This window comes from Orbicella faveolata, unplaced genomic scaffold, assembly GCF_042242905.1.
Source record: "Orbicella faveolata isolate gen_17 unplaced genomic scaffold, um_ofav_v1 contig_14, whole genome shotgun sequence".
Lineage (NCBI taxonomy): Eukaryota > Metazoa > Cnidaria > Anthozoa > Scleractinia > Merulinidae > Orbicella > Orbicella faveolata.
In genome coordinates this window covers 7,780,001-7,796,355 of record NW_028301541.1, presented here as the reverse complement: position 1 = coordinate 7,796,355, position 16,355 = coordinate 7,780,001, and the positions used below count along the sequence as shown (strand labels likewise).

The window sequence follows — 16,355 nt, the reverse complement described above, 5'->3', positions numbered from 1 at the left end:
CCTGTCAACTCTCAAGGACTCGTGGGATAGTTTATAGTTCATGTCTCCGGTTGCGTGACAACTTTGCGTTACATTCGCAAAGGAACAAAGTTGTACTTGATTCTTGTCTTCAGGTAAGTTCTGTGTTGTAGAATATTACTCTGTTTGGAAGTGGTGAAGTTGTAATTTCTATTAACATAAATCCTGCTTGAAAGGGAGTATAAGGTAAAATTTGTCGAAGGTCAAGTGCAGTTCTCTAAACAAGGCTTATGCAAGTGTAGGCTCGTCTTGTCTAGCAAGTTTCCGATCATTACGCCGTTTCTTAGAAGTAACCGGGAAAGTTTTTTTGTGCTTATATGTGTATAAGGAGGATTTAATAAGGAAAAGGTTGTTAAGATTCACAGTGATGGGAAATCCTTGTGAATTATAATATATAAATATATAAATAAATCCCAGCCGTTAATTTGCAAGTTCCACTCGGCGTCTGTCGGCGACCAAATGTTTAAATTTCAAGTACATTTGTTTATAATCACAAGTGTGTTTCCAAATAAAATTAAGCTTAAGCTCAATGACGAGCTTTTGATTAAACTTATTTGTTTATTTATTGTTAGTGGTTTTTTCTATTTTTCACATTAATTGTTCTTTTCTATAAAGCGCATGGGGTGGCCAGTGGGTAACAACCGCGAGTGAAGCATTATGGGTATGGCGGTGATCGGGGACTAATTTTGCAGATTGGAGAGCAAATAAGCTCACATCTAAAATTGTGGTGAATGTATGGATGTATATGAAGAAGCTTGATTAACTAACAGTAATTCAACCTCTCTAACTTCAATCAAATTTTCTAATGATCTGTGATGACTCATGTGCAATTCCGATTTCTATTCTTAAGCTTCAGTTTATAATTTTGCCTAGTGAGTAATGTAGATAGAGGACTGTCCTAATTAACTTAGTGTTAGCTTGTTGATATCCTCTGTAAATATTCTTCTTCATCTTCTCCTTCTTCTTCTTCTTGTTCTTGTTCTTCTTGTTCTTATTCTTCTTGTTCTTCTTGTTCTTGTTCTTGTTCTTGTTCTTCTTCTTATTATTATCATTGCACCTCCGTGTAGCCACCTCCGCTATGTAAATTAGTTATAACTCTTGAACTCGCATTTGTTAATTTAATTCTCATTTGTACCCTTGATAATGGTGTCATGAGGTCGCCGAAACGTCAGGAGATTATATCGTTTGTTTTTACTTGTCTTTGTATTACTAAATCATTGTTAATTATTATTATTATTATTATTATTATTATTGAACCCCTGATTTTTTAACCCCCTGATAACTTGAACCAAATGTTGTTTCCCTTCTCTCAGTGGAATGATTTTTGTTTCCGTTTGAGGCTCAAAAAACTCATGATTCCACTGTGCTTGACAACAACTGGAAAAGAGACAGTGTCACTGGTATTTAATGGGGCTCTGTAATTGCTAAGGGATGTAAGTACATTTTTCTCTATCTTTTGCTATACCCTAGTTCCTGGAAGATTTTGTGTTGCCATGGCATTGCTGCTTCGGAGGTCAATCTTGTGTGGTCAGTTAGGACAAGTTTTGTGTCCTAGAGGATCCAGGTAAAGTGTTTCCTTCAGTCATTTATACAACTTAACACAGACATGGATTTTTTAATTGCCTTATCAAATGATGAGATTCAAATATATATAGCATTACAAGCCATGGGTGAAGTATACATCAGGCCTATGGCCTATACAGCTGGTGTTTATCCTGGTTTCTGTAGCATGATGATGGAGCTAAGGGTTTTTCTACTCCCCCCTGGGTGGGATGCTGGTCCATCGCAGGGTTACACCCAAGCGGTAAATACCTGGGTGGAGAGAGGCAATGTGAGAGTAGTGTCTTTCTCTGAAGGACCCAACGTGATAGCCCCAGCCAGCCAGGACTTGAACCCAGACCATTCGATCCAGAGTCTAGTACACTAGCCATGAGGCTATACTGCCTATGCATTACAAGCCATGCTATTTGCAAATGCAATTGGTAAAAACATGGAATCAGAGGGTTGTAAATTCTCTATCTCATTTTATAGATATACTCATTAAAAATATTAAAATGCAGTCCTTTGTTTTTACTTTGTATTTATATTGTTGCTGTCTGACTGGTAGTCCTGGAATAATTTGCAACAACTGAGTGCTCCAGTTAAAACTGAATTTAAAAATGAATTTCTCATTGTAAGAGTTTCATTATTGTTGGGTGATTTGCATCCCTTCTCTCCATAGCTAAGTTTTCCTGAACTTCCTTGAGTGTTGCTTTAAAAAGTAGAGTTTTGTCTGTCATTTAGGAATAAAACTAGATGTGTTAATATACATGTAGTTCAATCATTGTTATTCGCAGGCATTTGATGAGAATGAATTTGGCACAACCAGTAAGAAAAATCAGTTCCCATTCAGCTTACGTGACAAAATCGTCTCACTATACAATCATTGGGGCTTTAGTAGGCACCATGACTGGTCTTGGTCTTATTTTGAACAAACAAAAGGTACTAACAATAAGTATTAACTTATCAAGCTTTCTCCTTCGCAACTGTTACTAGGGTTGTCACGCAACACTTCTCCTTCACAACGCTTCTTGGGGGAGAAGCATTGCATGACGACCCTAATAAAGGCCACGAAGGAGACTATTTGTAAATAGGTATGTAAATGGTTGTGTAAAATAAGTGCAAACTTACCTGTGCCTTACTTTAATCAATTTTCTTATAAAAACGATATACCATAAAGATTCAGTTTAGTCCCTGAGGTGCTAATTTAAGTTTGGTGCCTCGAGGGAGTGCACTTATTGGAGAGGGGGCATTTATTAGGAATGGGGCTCTTATTTCAGTTTGAACCCTATTAAATGGCCACCCTTGGGGAAATGGATAGTGGCAGCTTAAAGGGAGCGGGAGGCTTAATGGAGGTAAAAACAAGAAAACATCAGGACATTGATTACTGGTGGCCTAATAGGGGTGGCTGTTTAATAGGTGGCTGCTAAATAAGAGTTTGACTGTATATGTTGTGGTTATATTTTAAGCTTGGTACAATTTGGTATTTGCCTTTGTTCTGGTGAATGGAATATAAGGTTATGTGTATAAAACAAAGGATACTAGATTGCACAAAGGGTAGAACTGAACCGCAATATATATAACCACAACAGCCAGCATAGCAGAAATACACGAGGTGCTAATTTAACCATTTTACCAAGGAGATACATTAGAGAGAAAGAGGGAGGTCGCATGTTTTCTGCAACAACTTCAAGATGTTGGAATCACCTCTCCCTTAAGCTATGCACTTCTCAATCTATATATACTTTGAAGAATGCTTTGTGTATAAACATTTTAAATTAAGTCTTAGGGGTAAGATTTTTACTCCTTTCTTGGATAATTTATTTTCAGTTTGCACGATATGAGCAATATGTTTTACCTTTGACTTGTAGATCTAAATCTGTTGTACTTTGTGATATTGAAAAAGGTTTTAAATAAATTCTTAATTAGGTTACTGATTGAAATAGGTGTTATTTAAATTGTAACAATGTTTATAGAGGGCCACAAGTTCATTAGTTTTTTAACTATTGTCACCCTCTTTAGATAAAGTTTGATTGATTGATTGATTGATTGATTGATTGATACATCTGAATGTGATGCAGTAATTTAATGCAAAGTAACAGAAACTTTAACTCAAGAACTGTAACAGTGGAGGTTCTGATACCCATATTATGTTTAATATTATGCTCAGATAAGAAAGCAGGCTTCATAATTCATTCTTCTAATCGGTTGATTCTATGTAAATGCCCTGAATTCCACTCTTGCCATGGGGATGCTTTTTAGAAAGGGGCGCTTTGTGGAATGAGGGCACTAAATCAAACCATTATGGTAAGCGTGATTTGATTAAGTGTCATCATTCCAAAAAGTGCCTCCTTTTCTCATTAGGGTAAAGCTCTTTAAAAAATCATTATGGTAAGCTCATTGGTTGTCATTACAAAGAAAGAAATTGAATCTATGGACTCTAAAGAGAGTTGACTTTGCATCGTTGTGGTGAACCATATTCTATGAATCATGCCTTTTAAATTAATTGATATTATAGATATAAAAAATAAATAGATATAGAAAATAAAATATAGAGGTTATATTGCTAGGCAATGACTGATTTTGAGCAAGAGACCATCACTACTGTCCCACATGTGTCACAGGTTACTCTCATATTTGGCTCTTTTCAATTAGGCTTACATTTGCCTAATGAACCTTTTCAGGCAGCCTTTTCTCTGAGAGCTGGAAGTTAATTTACTAGCAGCAAATATAATCCCTCTCTTTCCCTTTCTATGTTTATCGATAGTTAACTGCTCTATTGACAAAGTAGATTGAACAACATAGGTACTTAAGACATAATCAATAAAGTAAGGGTGGGAAATTGCTGCTTACAACACCCCTTAAGCCCTGAGCAAAGCCCCGTCCATGAAGGGACACAATAATGATAATGATAATGATAATGATGATAATTAATAATAAATAATAATAATAATCAGCTCTATTTATTGAGGGTAGTACATAACAGTAATCTGGAAAACCAGTGGCCCTCATATAAATATTTACAGAATAAAAAAGATGACATGTCAAGAATTAAAAGTATAGAAAGATTCTCAATTATGTAACAATAATTTGAAAAATTAAGATATGAGACACACTATGCCACTTTTCCATTGGATTAAGTTAACTTGGCTCCACTGGGGACATTATGCAAGTAACTATAACCATCTTCCAGTATAAGCATGGGGTACTCCTCGGCATGGTGAAAGGTTTGTGTTTTCTTATAACTGTCAGACTGTGTGTATTTTAACAGCTCTCACAGGCTAAAGAAGCAAGTACTTCAAATGAGGATGAAACACCACAAGGTAAAGGTCCAGTTTACACTATGGAAGAAGTTTCCCAGCACAACACAGCAGAGAAAGGCATCTGGGTCACATACCAAGGCAATGTGTATGACATTACAGATTTTATTGCACACCATCCTGGTGGCTCACAGAAGGTTATATTGGCAGCTGGAGGAGCGTTGGAACCATTTTGGGCTCTTTATGCAGTGCACAATACTCAGCATGTCCGGGACTGGTTGGAAGAATTTCGCATTGGTTCCTTGGCCAAAGATGACAGTTCTCATCACGCTGCTGATATCAAGGTACCATATCTAATCTGGAATTTTCCAAGTAGGAATTTTTTACTTACATTGTAGAGATACAATGCATGTGGAGGGAGTGTAGCTGTACGACTTTGATGCTTGACATCATAGATCTTAATATTAAAATGTAAATTTACATGCCGACTGTGGCACTAAATTTTTGCAATTTTTTTTTTGGGGGGGGGGTTTCACGATCTGCAAAAAAAGCTCCTGCAAAAAAAAATTCCCTCAAAAATTTTCTGCACAAAAATTTACTCCACTAGCCAAATTATACATACCAGCATCACAAGTAGAATCTTGTTGCTGCCATCAACCACACAAAAGCATGTGACATTGATTACTGGATTCCTGGGTTTTACATCATTCTCTATATGTTGTTTCACGTGCAGTTTAATAAATTACAACATTTTTGCATTTTTAAATTATTAAAAAATGCAAACATGTTGTAATTTCAATTAAATGCAACTTCCTGAAAATAGCAAAAATTAATACCCAGCAAGACTAAACCAGACTTTTAAAATCGCAAAAATTAAGTCCCTCAAAAAAAAAGAAATCGTCAGTTCGCAAAAATAAACTCCCGCAAAAACTTAGTGCCACATGATACAAATAAACTTTAGTATTATGCTGGTTTAAAATGAGCAATGATAGGGCAGATGGCCATTAAATAACTTTGCTGGATTTAATGATCTTGGATGTTCAGTGACCCCTACTGTTCTTTTGATGGATCATTTTCTCTATCGATTTTCTACGTTTTGTGAAAAAATTGAAGAAAATCTATCAATTAGAAGTTTGAATTTTTTGCCAAATGCACCATGAAATTCCATTATTTTTAGCTCTTCATTTATCTGTGTGGCGGTTTCAAATGCCTTTTGAAGGGTTAAGTTTTGTGAAAACATTGGCAAAATTTGGAATTATTTATGCAACAGATCCACTTCTACAAAATATGACTAAGATTGTTTGCCTCCGTTGACTCACCTTCGATATTTGTAACTATAAACCCCTGTAGATCATGCTGAATTACCTGTGCCAATTTTTCAAAATCAGAATAGCTTTCCACGTGCTTTATCTCCGAAACGAAGTCAGTAACTCCCAATTTTTTTGCATTTCTGACACAAGTAATTCATTATCTGACTGCAGTAAAAATTTTTAAAAATCTATCGACTGGAAAATTTTCACATGAATGTCCTTAAATGCCTCAAATCCAGTTAATCAGCATTCATACATCCATTGATTTATTGTCATTGGTTGCTCTGTGAACCAGACAATTGAATTGTACATCATAATTAACACCATATGATGTTTTAGGATCCATTTGCTAATGACCCAGCACGTCACCCAGCACTGAAGGTCAATACCAAGAAGCCATTCAATGCTGAACCACCCATGCAGCTCTTGTCAGACAATCTGGTTACTCCTAACGAGATCTTCTTTATTCGTAACCATCTACCTGTTCCCGATATTGATGAAAACAAGTATGAGTTGGAAATAACTGGCGAAGGAATTAACACTGTTACACTCTCTCTTGAGGTAATTTATTTTTTGGTTGGAAATTTAAAAACGCCCGTGTCACACTTCCAATAAACATGCATAACTTTGATTGAGAGTGGAAGGTCCAATGGAAAGTTTTTAACGAATAGAAATTGTGCAACTTAGTAGCACGTGCTGGCCAGAGTCCTCTGAACTTGCCTGTGTAGGGAGCACTCATGTATGCATGAATTGAAGCATGTGTTTTTCCACCAGAATGTATCTTGTTACTCTTGCGCACTACTCAAACAAGTGCCTACTATGCAGACAACCACTGCCCGCATTAATAGTAATCGATAAACTTTTATGTAATGCATATACACTGTACAATGCTGTCCTATATGCTTCACAAAGATAAAATCTTGAATATTCAATGCTTCTTATACAGAAATTGAAACTAAATGAAATGAATACTGTATTTGCTGATTATAAAGGTTAATTAAACTTTAATAAAATATATACATAGATTAAAACTAATAGTCCCAATAACAATAAATAATAAAAATTATAAGCTTGTTTGAAAAGATGGGTCTTCAATTTCAATTAAAAATGTGTAATTACCTTTTACATTATTGTTTCTGCCACTGCTTCATTAAAAACCATTGGTTTAATAATAAATTACTAGGGCGGTGAATTCCATATACCACTAGTTTATCAGTACCTGGCTAGCTTCAGAAGCACTCAATGCATGCAGAAGTCTATGAAATTGTAGCCCTTTGTACACATTGCGAACCTATTCATAAAGTTCCTAAACAACTGATAAGGGTGCAGCCATTTGCCACTTTAGAGAGGAGAAGAAATCTGTGAGAAATTGCTTGTGGGATAGATACTGGGGGCAACATAGCATTCCGTCTTTAGTTTTGTCTCCAGTTACTATTCCACTAGCCACTGCGAGATGAAACTTGTTTTGCTATTGTTGCTTCAGGACCTGAAGACCAAGTTTCCAAAGCACTCAGTCACGGCAACTATGCAATGTGCAGGTAACCGAAGAAGTGAAATGAACCAAATCAAGATGGTCAAAGGTCTTAACTGGGGAGCAGCCGCCATTAGCACTGCAGAGTGGACGGGAGTTCTTTTGAAAGATGTACTAAGGTAATTTGTGTGTTGAAATGAGACTCGTTTCGTGTATCGAGAGAGACGGACGCGTCTTGCGAGAAACGAGACTGGTGTCGTGTATCGAGAGAGACGAGACGAGTCTTGCGAGAAACGAGACTCGTGTCGTGTATCGAGAGAGACGAGACGCGTCTTGCGACAACGTGAAATGTGTTCCCAAAAATGAGACTTGTATGGAGAGGAACGTGACTCGCCTTGAGAGAAACGTGACCGCTAAGCGAAAAACAAGGCTTGCGTTGAGAGAAACAAGACTCGAGTCGTGAGAAACCTGGGAGGTCTCGTGAGAGTTGTGACTCTTGTGAAAGGAACGTAACACGACTCGAGAAAAATGAGACTTCTATCGAGAGAAACATGATGCGTCTTGCGAGAAACAAGACTTGTATCTCAATGCAGGAGGCAACAATCTCTCGAGACAGGACACTCGCCTCGCGAGAACATGACAAGTCTCGGGAAAGTAATAGTATACTTTTAATGGTACTTTTGTCTGATTTTTTTATATTAGGTATGCTGGACTCGATGACTCCTCTGTTGGAAAAACTGCCGCACAACACATTCAGTTTGAAGGGGCGGATCATGATATCACGGGCTCCACGTACGGAGCTTCGATACCTGTAAACAGTGCGCTTTCTTCTGAAAAGGACGTTCTTGTGGCTTACGAAATGAACGGTGTTCCGATTCCCAGGGATCACGGCTTTCCTGTGCGACTTGTAGCCCCAGGGGTAGTTGGTGCACGCAATGTGAAGTGGCTGAAGAAGATTATATCGAGTAAAGAGGAGAGCCTCAGTCACTGGCAACAGAATGACTACAAAGGGTTCTCCCCGTCAGTCGATTGGGACACGGTCGACTTCAAGTCAGCTCCTGCCATTCAAGAGCTGCCGGTCACATCAGCCATCTGTGATCCACCAGAAGGCGCGGTGATCTCCGCAGACGAGGGGGAGATCTCACTGAAAGGTTACGCTTGGAGTGGAGGGGGGAGAGGCATCGTCCGAGTGGACGTGTCCCTGGATGACGGCAAAACGTGGCACGTCGCTAAACTGGAAGGAGAGGACAAGCTAGAACGTGCATGGGCTTGGAAACTTTGGCACGCTACCCTTCCCCTGCCAGAAGGGAAGGAAGCCCTGCAGATCTGTGTCAAAGCAGTGGATTCGTCTTACAACTCACAGCCTGAAGGTGTTGCGCCCATCTGGAACTTGCGCGGGGTTCTTTCAAACGCTTGGCATCGAGTTAACGTTAAAGTTGAACATGAGCAGTAAAATGGTGCGACGATGGAGGATCATGCAGATGTGGTGCGCTGTACTGAAGGTGGCTTGATCCTATTAATTTGCGAAGAAAAGTTTTAGTTTGTAACTAGGAAATTGCTGGGCTGCGCCAGGAAAGCATTCAGCTGTGTACCAACATTTCCAAGTTGCCTTTTACCTTTGTCTCAAACCTAACCTCCGATCAGGCGTTCTTTTTTGTTTTTCTTTTTTTTTAGCGAAAAAAGAATGCCTGATCGCAGGTTATCTCAAAACGAGTCTTTGTCCGAAACCTTTTATATGAAAATGTGTGACACCTACAGGTTCATTTTCTTTCAAATCAAACTTATGAAGGAAGACTCGTTTTGAAACAGAGGCACAAGGTAACTCGGAAATGGCCTATTGATCGCCAGAGAGTTTGACGGTGCGACTGATGTTTCGAGTGTTAGCCCTTCGTCAGAGCAAAATGGAGGATTGTGGTTTGAATATGTGTTTATGTAAAGTGTAGTAGGGAAATATTTTGTCTAAGAGTATATAAACACACATACAACCCACAATGCCTCACAATAGCTAACTAATAAATTGTGGGGTGGTAACCTTTTTAACAAAGAGAGGTCTAAAAATATTGCCTCTGAGGTTGGCATTTGCAAGAAAAGAAATCTTTCGTTGCATTTGAAAAGCTTTCAGGCCCCGGCCAAACGATCGCAACATGTCAACGCAACATCAGTTGTTGGGTGCAACATGTTGCGCGCGTTTGGCCACCCTGTTGCAGCATGTTGGGTGTTGTTGGCTGACATTTGACCATTTCAAAATTTGAGTCAACAACAGCCAACTTGTCACAACACGTCGCAACAGGGCGGCCATACGCGTGCAACTTGGTGCGCCCAACAATGTTACGATATGTTGCGTTGAAATGTTGCGATCGTTTGGCCGGAACATTATGCATCTATCTTTTAGCTGGTTAGGCATAACGTATTTTTTAGTAGCGCGCAGTATAGTCAGGATTCTCATGAAATTGGGTGAAAGAAAACTTGGGAGCCCTAAGACTTATTCGATGAAGTAAGGGCACTTAAAATAATCCATCGTCGTCGTTGTTTTTACTTCCAAAAAGTTTCATTTAGGATGCCCCTCCCCCCGCCAAAAAAAAATAACAAACAAAACGAGCAAAGAAATCAGTTAATTTTTTTCCGGCTAAGAGTGACAGAAAAATGTAAGTAACCCGCAAATTAATGGGTTCAGGCCACTTTTTACATCGAATCAAAGACCGTTGAATACAGTCAGTGAAAAACCGATCACCTTGCCTCCTCTTTGAAGAAGTATTTAACACTTAATAACAAGAGAAGAAATAAAATTAAAGGTAATAGATTGAGTTTGCTAAAAAGGAAAAATGCCGAAGTGTTGGCACTAAACGGAAAAGGATCAGTGAACAATGACGGCTATTATTATAGAAGATTGAGATGAAATTACCAAAGATGAATCTGAACGATGTGGGTTAAACTTTTAACGATATGCAAACTATGAACTGAATTTTTCAATAGTGGAACATTTTGCAATAGTCAGCTCCGCGTTCGTATCGTGTAGCAAATCGGTTCAATGCAACCATAAAGCTTTGCACAAGAGTCGGGATGTGTTTATTTGGACCTACAAGAGAGGAGGAAGGTGAGGGAGTTACTCCCCCCCTTTATCTTCATGGTAATCCCTCTCAAGTTATTCTTAGGTTACTACTGGCTCCGGAAATCTCAGGAGGGTGTAGAAATAGCCAATCCTGTGACACGGCATGGAGAACCCAAGCGGCTTTACCCTCTCTGTTATCCTCCACGAAAACATCCACGCCGAAGACGCGCGTGGCAACATTATCCGCGGAAAGACTCGGTACCATGTCAAACAACTTGAGAGAAAGGGAAAAAGGCTCATATAGGTTAACTCTGTGACCCTTTCTCCTCTGTTGTGACGTAGGCATTGTATGAATTATGTTCAGCAACTTGTAGGGAGATCAACAGGAGGCAGGCTCATTTTGTTGGCGCCTCGTCACCAGACTCCACCCTGCCGGAACTTTCCGCTCTTCGCCACCCGCGCGTGTGACTCGAAGGTGAGCCTGCGCGCAGGTTAGCTCAGACTCTGAGACAAACGAACTATTCAATGAACCAACCACCCAATCCGAAACTTAAAATGAACGGCAAGTTACAATGGCTAGAAACGGCGAAGAAGCTAGACTCAAAACTCCAAGAACAGCGGCAACGTTGGTCAAAAAAAAAGTTGCAACAAAGTTGAAAATCTGAAAAATCAAGACAACAAGGTTTAAACGTACGACACTTCCGTAGCTAGAAAAACGTGATGACTGAGGCAATGTCCATGGTTCAATTCCTAGGTATTTTATTATTTTACTTTCTTCCTTCCAAAAGAAAACCAAAAACAAAAATAATGACTGAGGCGAGCACGTTCTGGGCCACGATTGGCTAAAATGAAATCACGTGAAATCATGCGCGCGGACAAAACACATACTAAGGCGAGAGGGGTGAGTTCAGAATTGAGAATTCGAAGAGTTCAAACAGGCATCTTTCTAGAGCATCTTCAGGGTTGAGTGCCGTTGGAACGCCACAGTTTTCATTCCTTTTACACAGTTTCTCTCATCTCGTTTTTGAATGAAAATGGAAAGCAGAAGATATTGTCAAGGTTTTACTAAATAATTAATAGCTAGATACCAGAACCACCCCTAGTAACCATTGACGTCATGAAACAATGCTGGAGACCTCAAAAGGCGTTTGTGACGTCAAAACAGTGTCATACAATGGCGATGACGTCAAAAGCGTGCCACGCCCTAGCAACATTCTTGCAGGGGTCCACTGTTTTATTTTGAAAAACAACAATGACGGGAAACATATATCAATTTAAATTTCCGATCTGTTGACCGAAACGTTGGAAAAGTTTCATCGTTGGTCGAGTCATGCGTTTGGCAGAGGGCTCATAGCCTACTCCAACCTCATTCCAAGGGCCTTCTCAACGATAAAAAGGGGAGAAGGCCAGAGGACAAGGTTGAGCCAACTCAAAATTTCGGGCTATTGCGTCAGAACTTCGCATCTTAGCAACCGCTGTAAGCATGACGTCACGGCCAAAGAACTGCGGCACTAAAGAAAGATGCTGCAAAGATTTTGACGAAAGGTTTGGTAATGCTTTGACGAATTTGGCCATTTTCAAGGGTTCCTTATTTTCAAATAAAAAGGAGAAAACACGACTAGCAAAACGATGGAAAGAAGAAATCATAGTGCAACATATTTTTGTCTATAGGAAGTATTTTTCAACAGAATAAGCATCTATGGAGTCTATTAACCAGAGTGATATGGAAAAGGCAGTCATGTCCAAGCGGCCGAAGGCAAAAAATCAAGAAAGCAACCAGGACAAGGATATGCGTAGAATCAGATTTCGATTCGTCACAGCCGAAATGTTAGAAAAGTATCGTAAGATGAGTGAGGAAGCAGAAATGTTCAAAAGGCAATATGAAGAGCCTGCTTTTAAAGTATATGGAACGATTCCCGCGGGAAAATCGTCTTTTGAAATGCAACGTGAGAACACTGAAGAACATAAAGAAAACCATGGAAACGACTAGCTGAAGAAACGGCCAGATGAAACAACGTATCTGCTAAAATATTAATTTATTGTAGCTCCCAATTTTTACGTTGAAAAAACGTTGAAATCGCTTAGGCCCCGTCCAAACTACGCCGGAGGAATTTGAAAACGCAGCTTTATTTCTACGGTTAGGCCTACCGTCCACACTAATCCGGCACGAAAACGCTCTTCAAACCGGAGAAATTTGAAAAGGGAGCTTTATTTCTACGGTTAGGCCTACCGTCCACACTAATCCGGCACGAAAACGCTCTTCAAACCGGAGAAATCTGAAAACGCAGCTTTATTTCTACGGTTAGGCCTACCGTCCACACTAATCCGGCACGAAAACGCTCTTCAAACCGGAGAAATTTGAAAACGCAGCTTTATTTCTACGGTTAGGCCTACCGTCCACACTAATCCGGCACGAAAACGCTCTTCAAACCGGAGAAATCTGAAAACGCAGCTTTATTTCTACGGTTAGGCCTACCGTCCACACTAATCCGGCACGAAAACGCTCTTCAAACCGGAGAAATCTGAAAACGCAGCTTTATTTCTACGGTTAGGCCTACCGTCCACACTAATCCGGCACGAAAACGCTCTTCAAACCGGAGAAATCTGAAAACGCAGCTTTATTTCTACGGTTAGGCCTACCGTCCACACTAATCCGGCACGAAAACGCTCTTCAAACCGGAGAAATCTGAAAACGCAGCTTTATTTCTACGGTTAGGCCTACCGTCCACACTAATCCGGCACGAAAACGCTCTTCAAACCGGAGAAATCTGAAAACGCAGCTTTATTTCTACGGTTAGGCCTACCGTCCACACTAATCCGGCACGAAAACGCTCTTCAAACCGGAGAAATTTGAAAAGGGAGCTTTATTTCTACGGTTAGGCCTACCGTCCACACTAATCCGGCACGAAAACGCTCTTCAAACCGGAGAAATCTGAAAACGCAGCTTTATTTCTACGGTTAGGCCTACCGTCCACACTAATCCGGCACGAAAACGCTCTTCAAACCGGAGAAATTTGAAAACGCAGCTTTATTTCAACGGTTAGGCCTACCGTCCACACTAATCCGGCACGAAAACGCTCTTCAAACCGGAGAAATTTGAAAACGCAGCTTTATTTCAAGGGTTAGTCCTACCGTCCACACTAATCCGGCACGAAAAAGCTCTTCAAACCGGAGAAATTTGAAAACGCAGCTTTATTTCAAGGGTTAGTCCTACCGTCCACACTAATCCGGCACGAAAACGCTCTTCAAACCGGAGAAATTTGAAAACGCAGCTTTATTTCTACGGTTAGGCCTACCGTCCACACTAATCCGGCACGAAAACGCTCTTCAAACCGGAGAAATTTGAAAACGCAGCTTTATTTCAACGGTTAGGCCTACCGTCCACACTAATCCGGCACGAAAACGCTCTTCAAACCGGAGAAATCTGAAAACGCAGCTTTATTTCTACGGTTAGGCCTACCGTCCACACTAATCCGGCACGAAAACGCTCTTCAAACCGGAGAAATCTGAAAACGCAGCTTTATTTCTACGGTTAGGCCTACCGTCCACACTAATCCGGCACGAAAACGCTCTTCAAACCGGAGAAATTTGAAAACGCAGCTTTATTTCAACGGTTAGGCCTACCGTCCACACTAATCCGGCACGAAAACGCTCTTCAAACCGGAGAAATTTGAAAACGCAGCTTTATTTCAAGGGTTAGTCCTACCGTCCACACGAATCCGGCACGAAAACGCTCTTCAAACCGGAGAAATTTGAAAACGCAGCTTTATTTCTACTGTGAGGCCAACCGTGCACACTAATCCGGCACGAAAACGCTCTTCAAACCGGAGAAATTTGAAAACGCAGCTTTATTTCTACGGTTAGGCCTACCGTCCACACGAATCCGGCACGAAAACGCTCTTCAAACCGGAGAAATCTGAAAACGCAGCTTTATTTCTACGGTTAGGCCTACCGTCCACACTAATCCGGCACGAAAACGCTCTTCAAACCGGAGAAATTTGAAAACGCAGCTTTATTTCTACGGTTAGGCCTACCGTCCACACTAATCCGGCACGAAAACGCTCTTCAAACCGGAGAAATTTGAAAACGCAGCTTTATTTCTACGGTTAGGCCTACCGTCCACACTAATCCGGCACGAAAACGCTCTTCAAACCGGAGAAATTTGAAAACGCAGCTTTATTTCAACGGTTAGGCCTACCGTCCACACTAATCCGGCACGAAAACGCTCTTCAAACCGGAGAAATTTGAAAACGCAGCTTTATTTCTACGGTTAGGCCTACCGTCCACACTAATCCGGCACGAAAACGCTCTTCAAACCGGAGAAATTTGAAAACGCAGCTTTATTTCAACGGTTAGGCCTACCGTCCACACTAATCCGGCACGAAAACGCTCTTCAAACCGGAGAAATTTGAAAAGGGAGCTTTATTTCTACGGTTAGGCCTACCGTCCACACTAATCCGGCACGAAAACGCTCTTCAAACCGGAGAAATCTGAAAACGCAGCTTTATTTCTACGGTTAGGCCTACCGTCCACACTAATCCGGCACGAAAACGCTCTTCAAACCGGAGAAATTTGAAAACGCAGCTTTATTTCAACGGTTAGGCCTACCGTCCACACTAATCCGGCACGAAAACGCTCTTCAAACCGGAGAAATTTGAAAACGCAGCTTTATTTCAAGGGTTAGTCCTACCGTCCACACTAATCCGGCACGAAAACGCTCTTCAAACCGGAGAAATTTGAAAACGCAGCTTTATTTCAAGGGTTAGTCCTACCGTCCACACTAATCCGGCACGAAAACGCTCTTCAAACCGGAGAAATTTGAAAACGCAGCTTTATTTCTACGGTTAGGCCTACCGTCCACACTAATCCGGCACGAAAACGCTCTTCAAACCGGAGAAATTTGAAAACGCAGCTTTATTTCTACGGTTAGGCCTACCGTCCACACTAATCCGGCACGAAAACGCTCTTCAAACCGGAGAAATCTGAAAACGCAGCTTTATTTCTACGGTTAGGCCTACCGTCCACACTAATCCGGCACGAAAACGCTCTTCAAACCGGAGAAATCTGAAAACGCAGCTTTATTTCTACGGTTAGGCCTACCGTCCACACTAATCCGGCACGAAAACGCTCTTCAAACCGGAGAAATTTGAAAACGCAGCTTTATTTCAACGGTTAGGCCTACCGTCCACACTAATCCGGCACGAAAACGCTCTTCAAACCGGAGAAATCTGAAAACGCAGCTTTATTTCAAGGGTTAGTCCTACCGTCCACACGAATCCGGCACGAAAACGCTCTTCAAACCGGAGAAATTTGAAAACGCAGCTTTATTTCTACTGTGAGGCCAACCGTGCACACTAATCCGGCACGAAAACGCTCTTCAAACCGGAGAAATTTGAAAACGCAGCTTTATTTCTACGGTTAGGCCTACCGTCCACACGAATCCGGCACGAAAACGCTCTTCAAACCGGAGAAATCTGAAAACGCAGCTTTATTTCTACGGTTAGGCCTACCGTCCACACTAATCCGGCACGAAAACGCTCTTCAAACCGGAGAAATTTGAAAAGGGAGCTTTATTTCTACGGTTAGGCCTACCGTCCACACTAATCCGGCACGAAAACGCTCTTCAAACCGGAGAAATCTGAAAACGCAGCTTTATTTCTACGGTTAGGCCTACCGTCCACACTAATCCGGCACGAAAACGCTCTTCA

At 40.8% G+C, this 16,355-nt stretch overlaps 2 protein-coding genes across 3 annotated transcripts in view; one reads left to right on the top strand and one right to left on the bottom strand.

Moving 5' to 3' along the window:
* LOC110068378 (large ribosomal subunit protein eL37A-like) overlaps positions 1–16,355 on the bottom strand; it is a 125,642-nt gene that overhangs the window by 60,613 nt on the left and 48,674 nt on the right. The window lies entirely within an intron of this gene.
* LOC110068565 (sulfite oxidase-like) lies at positions 41–10,652 on the top strand. 2 transcript variants are annotated; one of them, XM_020775956.2, is made up of 7 exons: positions 41–113; positions 1,489–1,582; positions 2,355–2,499; positions 4,829–5,161; positions 6,467–6,688; positions 7,611–7,777; positions 8,301–10,652. In XM_020775956.2, exons 2-7 carry the CDS (start codon positions 1,512–1,514, stop codon positions 9,049–9,051), a joined length of 1,689 nt encoding a protein of 562 aa, XP_020631615.1. In that variant the 5' UTR covers positions 41–113; positions 1,489–1,511; the 3' UTR covers positions 9,052–10,652. The 2 variants fall into 2 exon arrangements, with proteins under 2 accessions (XP_020631615.1, XP_020631614.1); XM_020775955.2 differs by lacking the exon at positions 41–113 and adding an exon at positions 656–890.

Bases quoted from the DNA above. Each gene is read 5' to 3' on its own strand.
- LOC110068565 (XM_020775955.2), top strand. From the start codon at position 824: ATGATCTGTGATGACTCATGTGCAATTCCGATTTCTATTCTTAAGCTT. The intron at 891-1,488 runs GTGAGTAATGTA...GCTATACCCTAG, and splicing joins TCAGTTTATAATTTTGCCTA to TTCCTGGAAGATTTTGTGTT. The intron at 2,500-4,828 runs GTACTAACAATA...GTATTTTAACAG, and splicing joins TTATTTTGAACAAACAAAAG to CTCTCACAGGCTAAAGAAGC.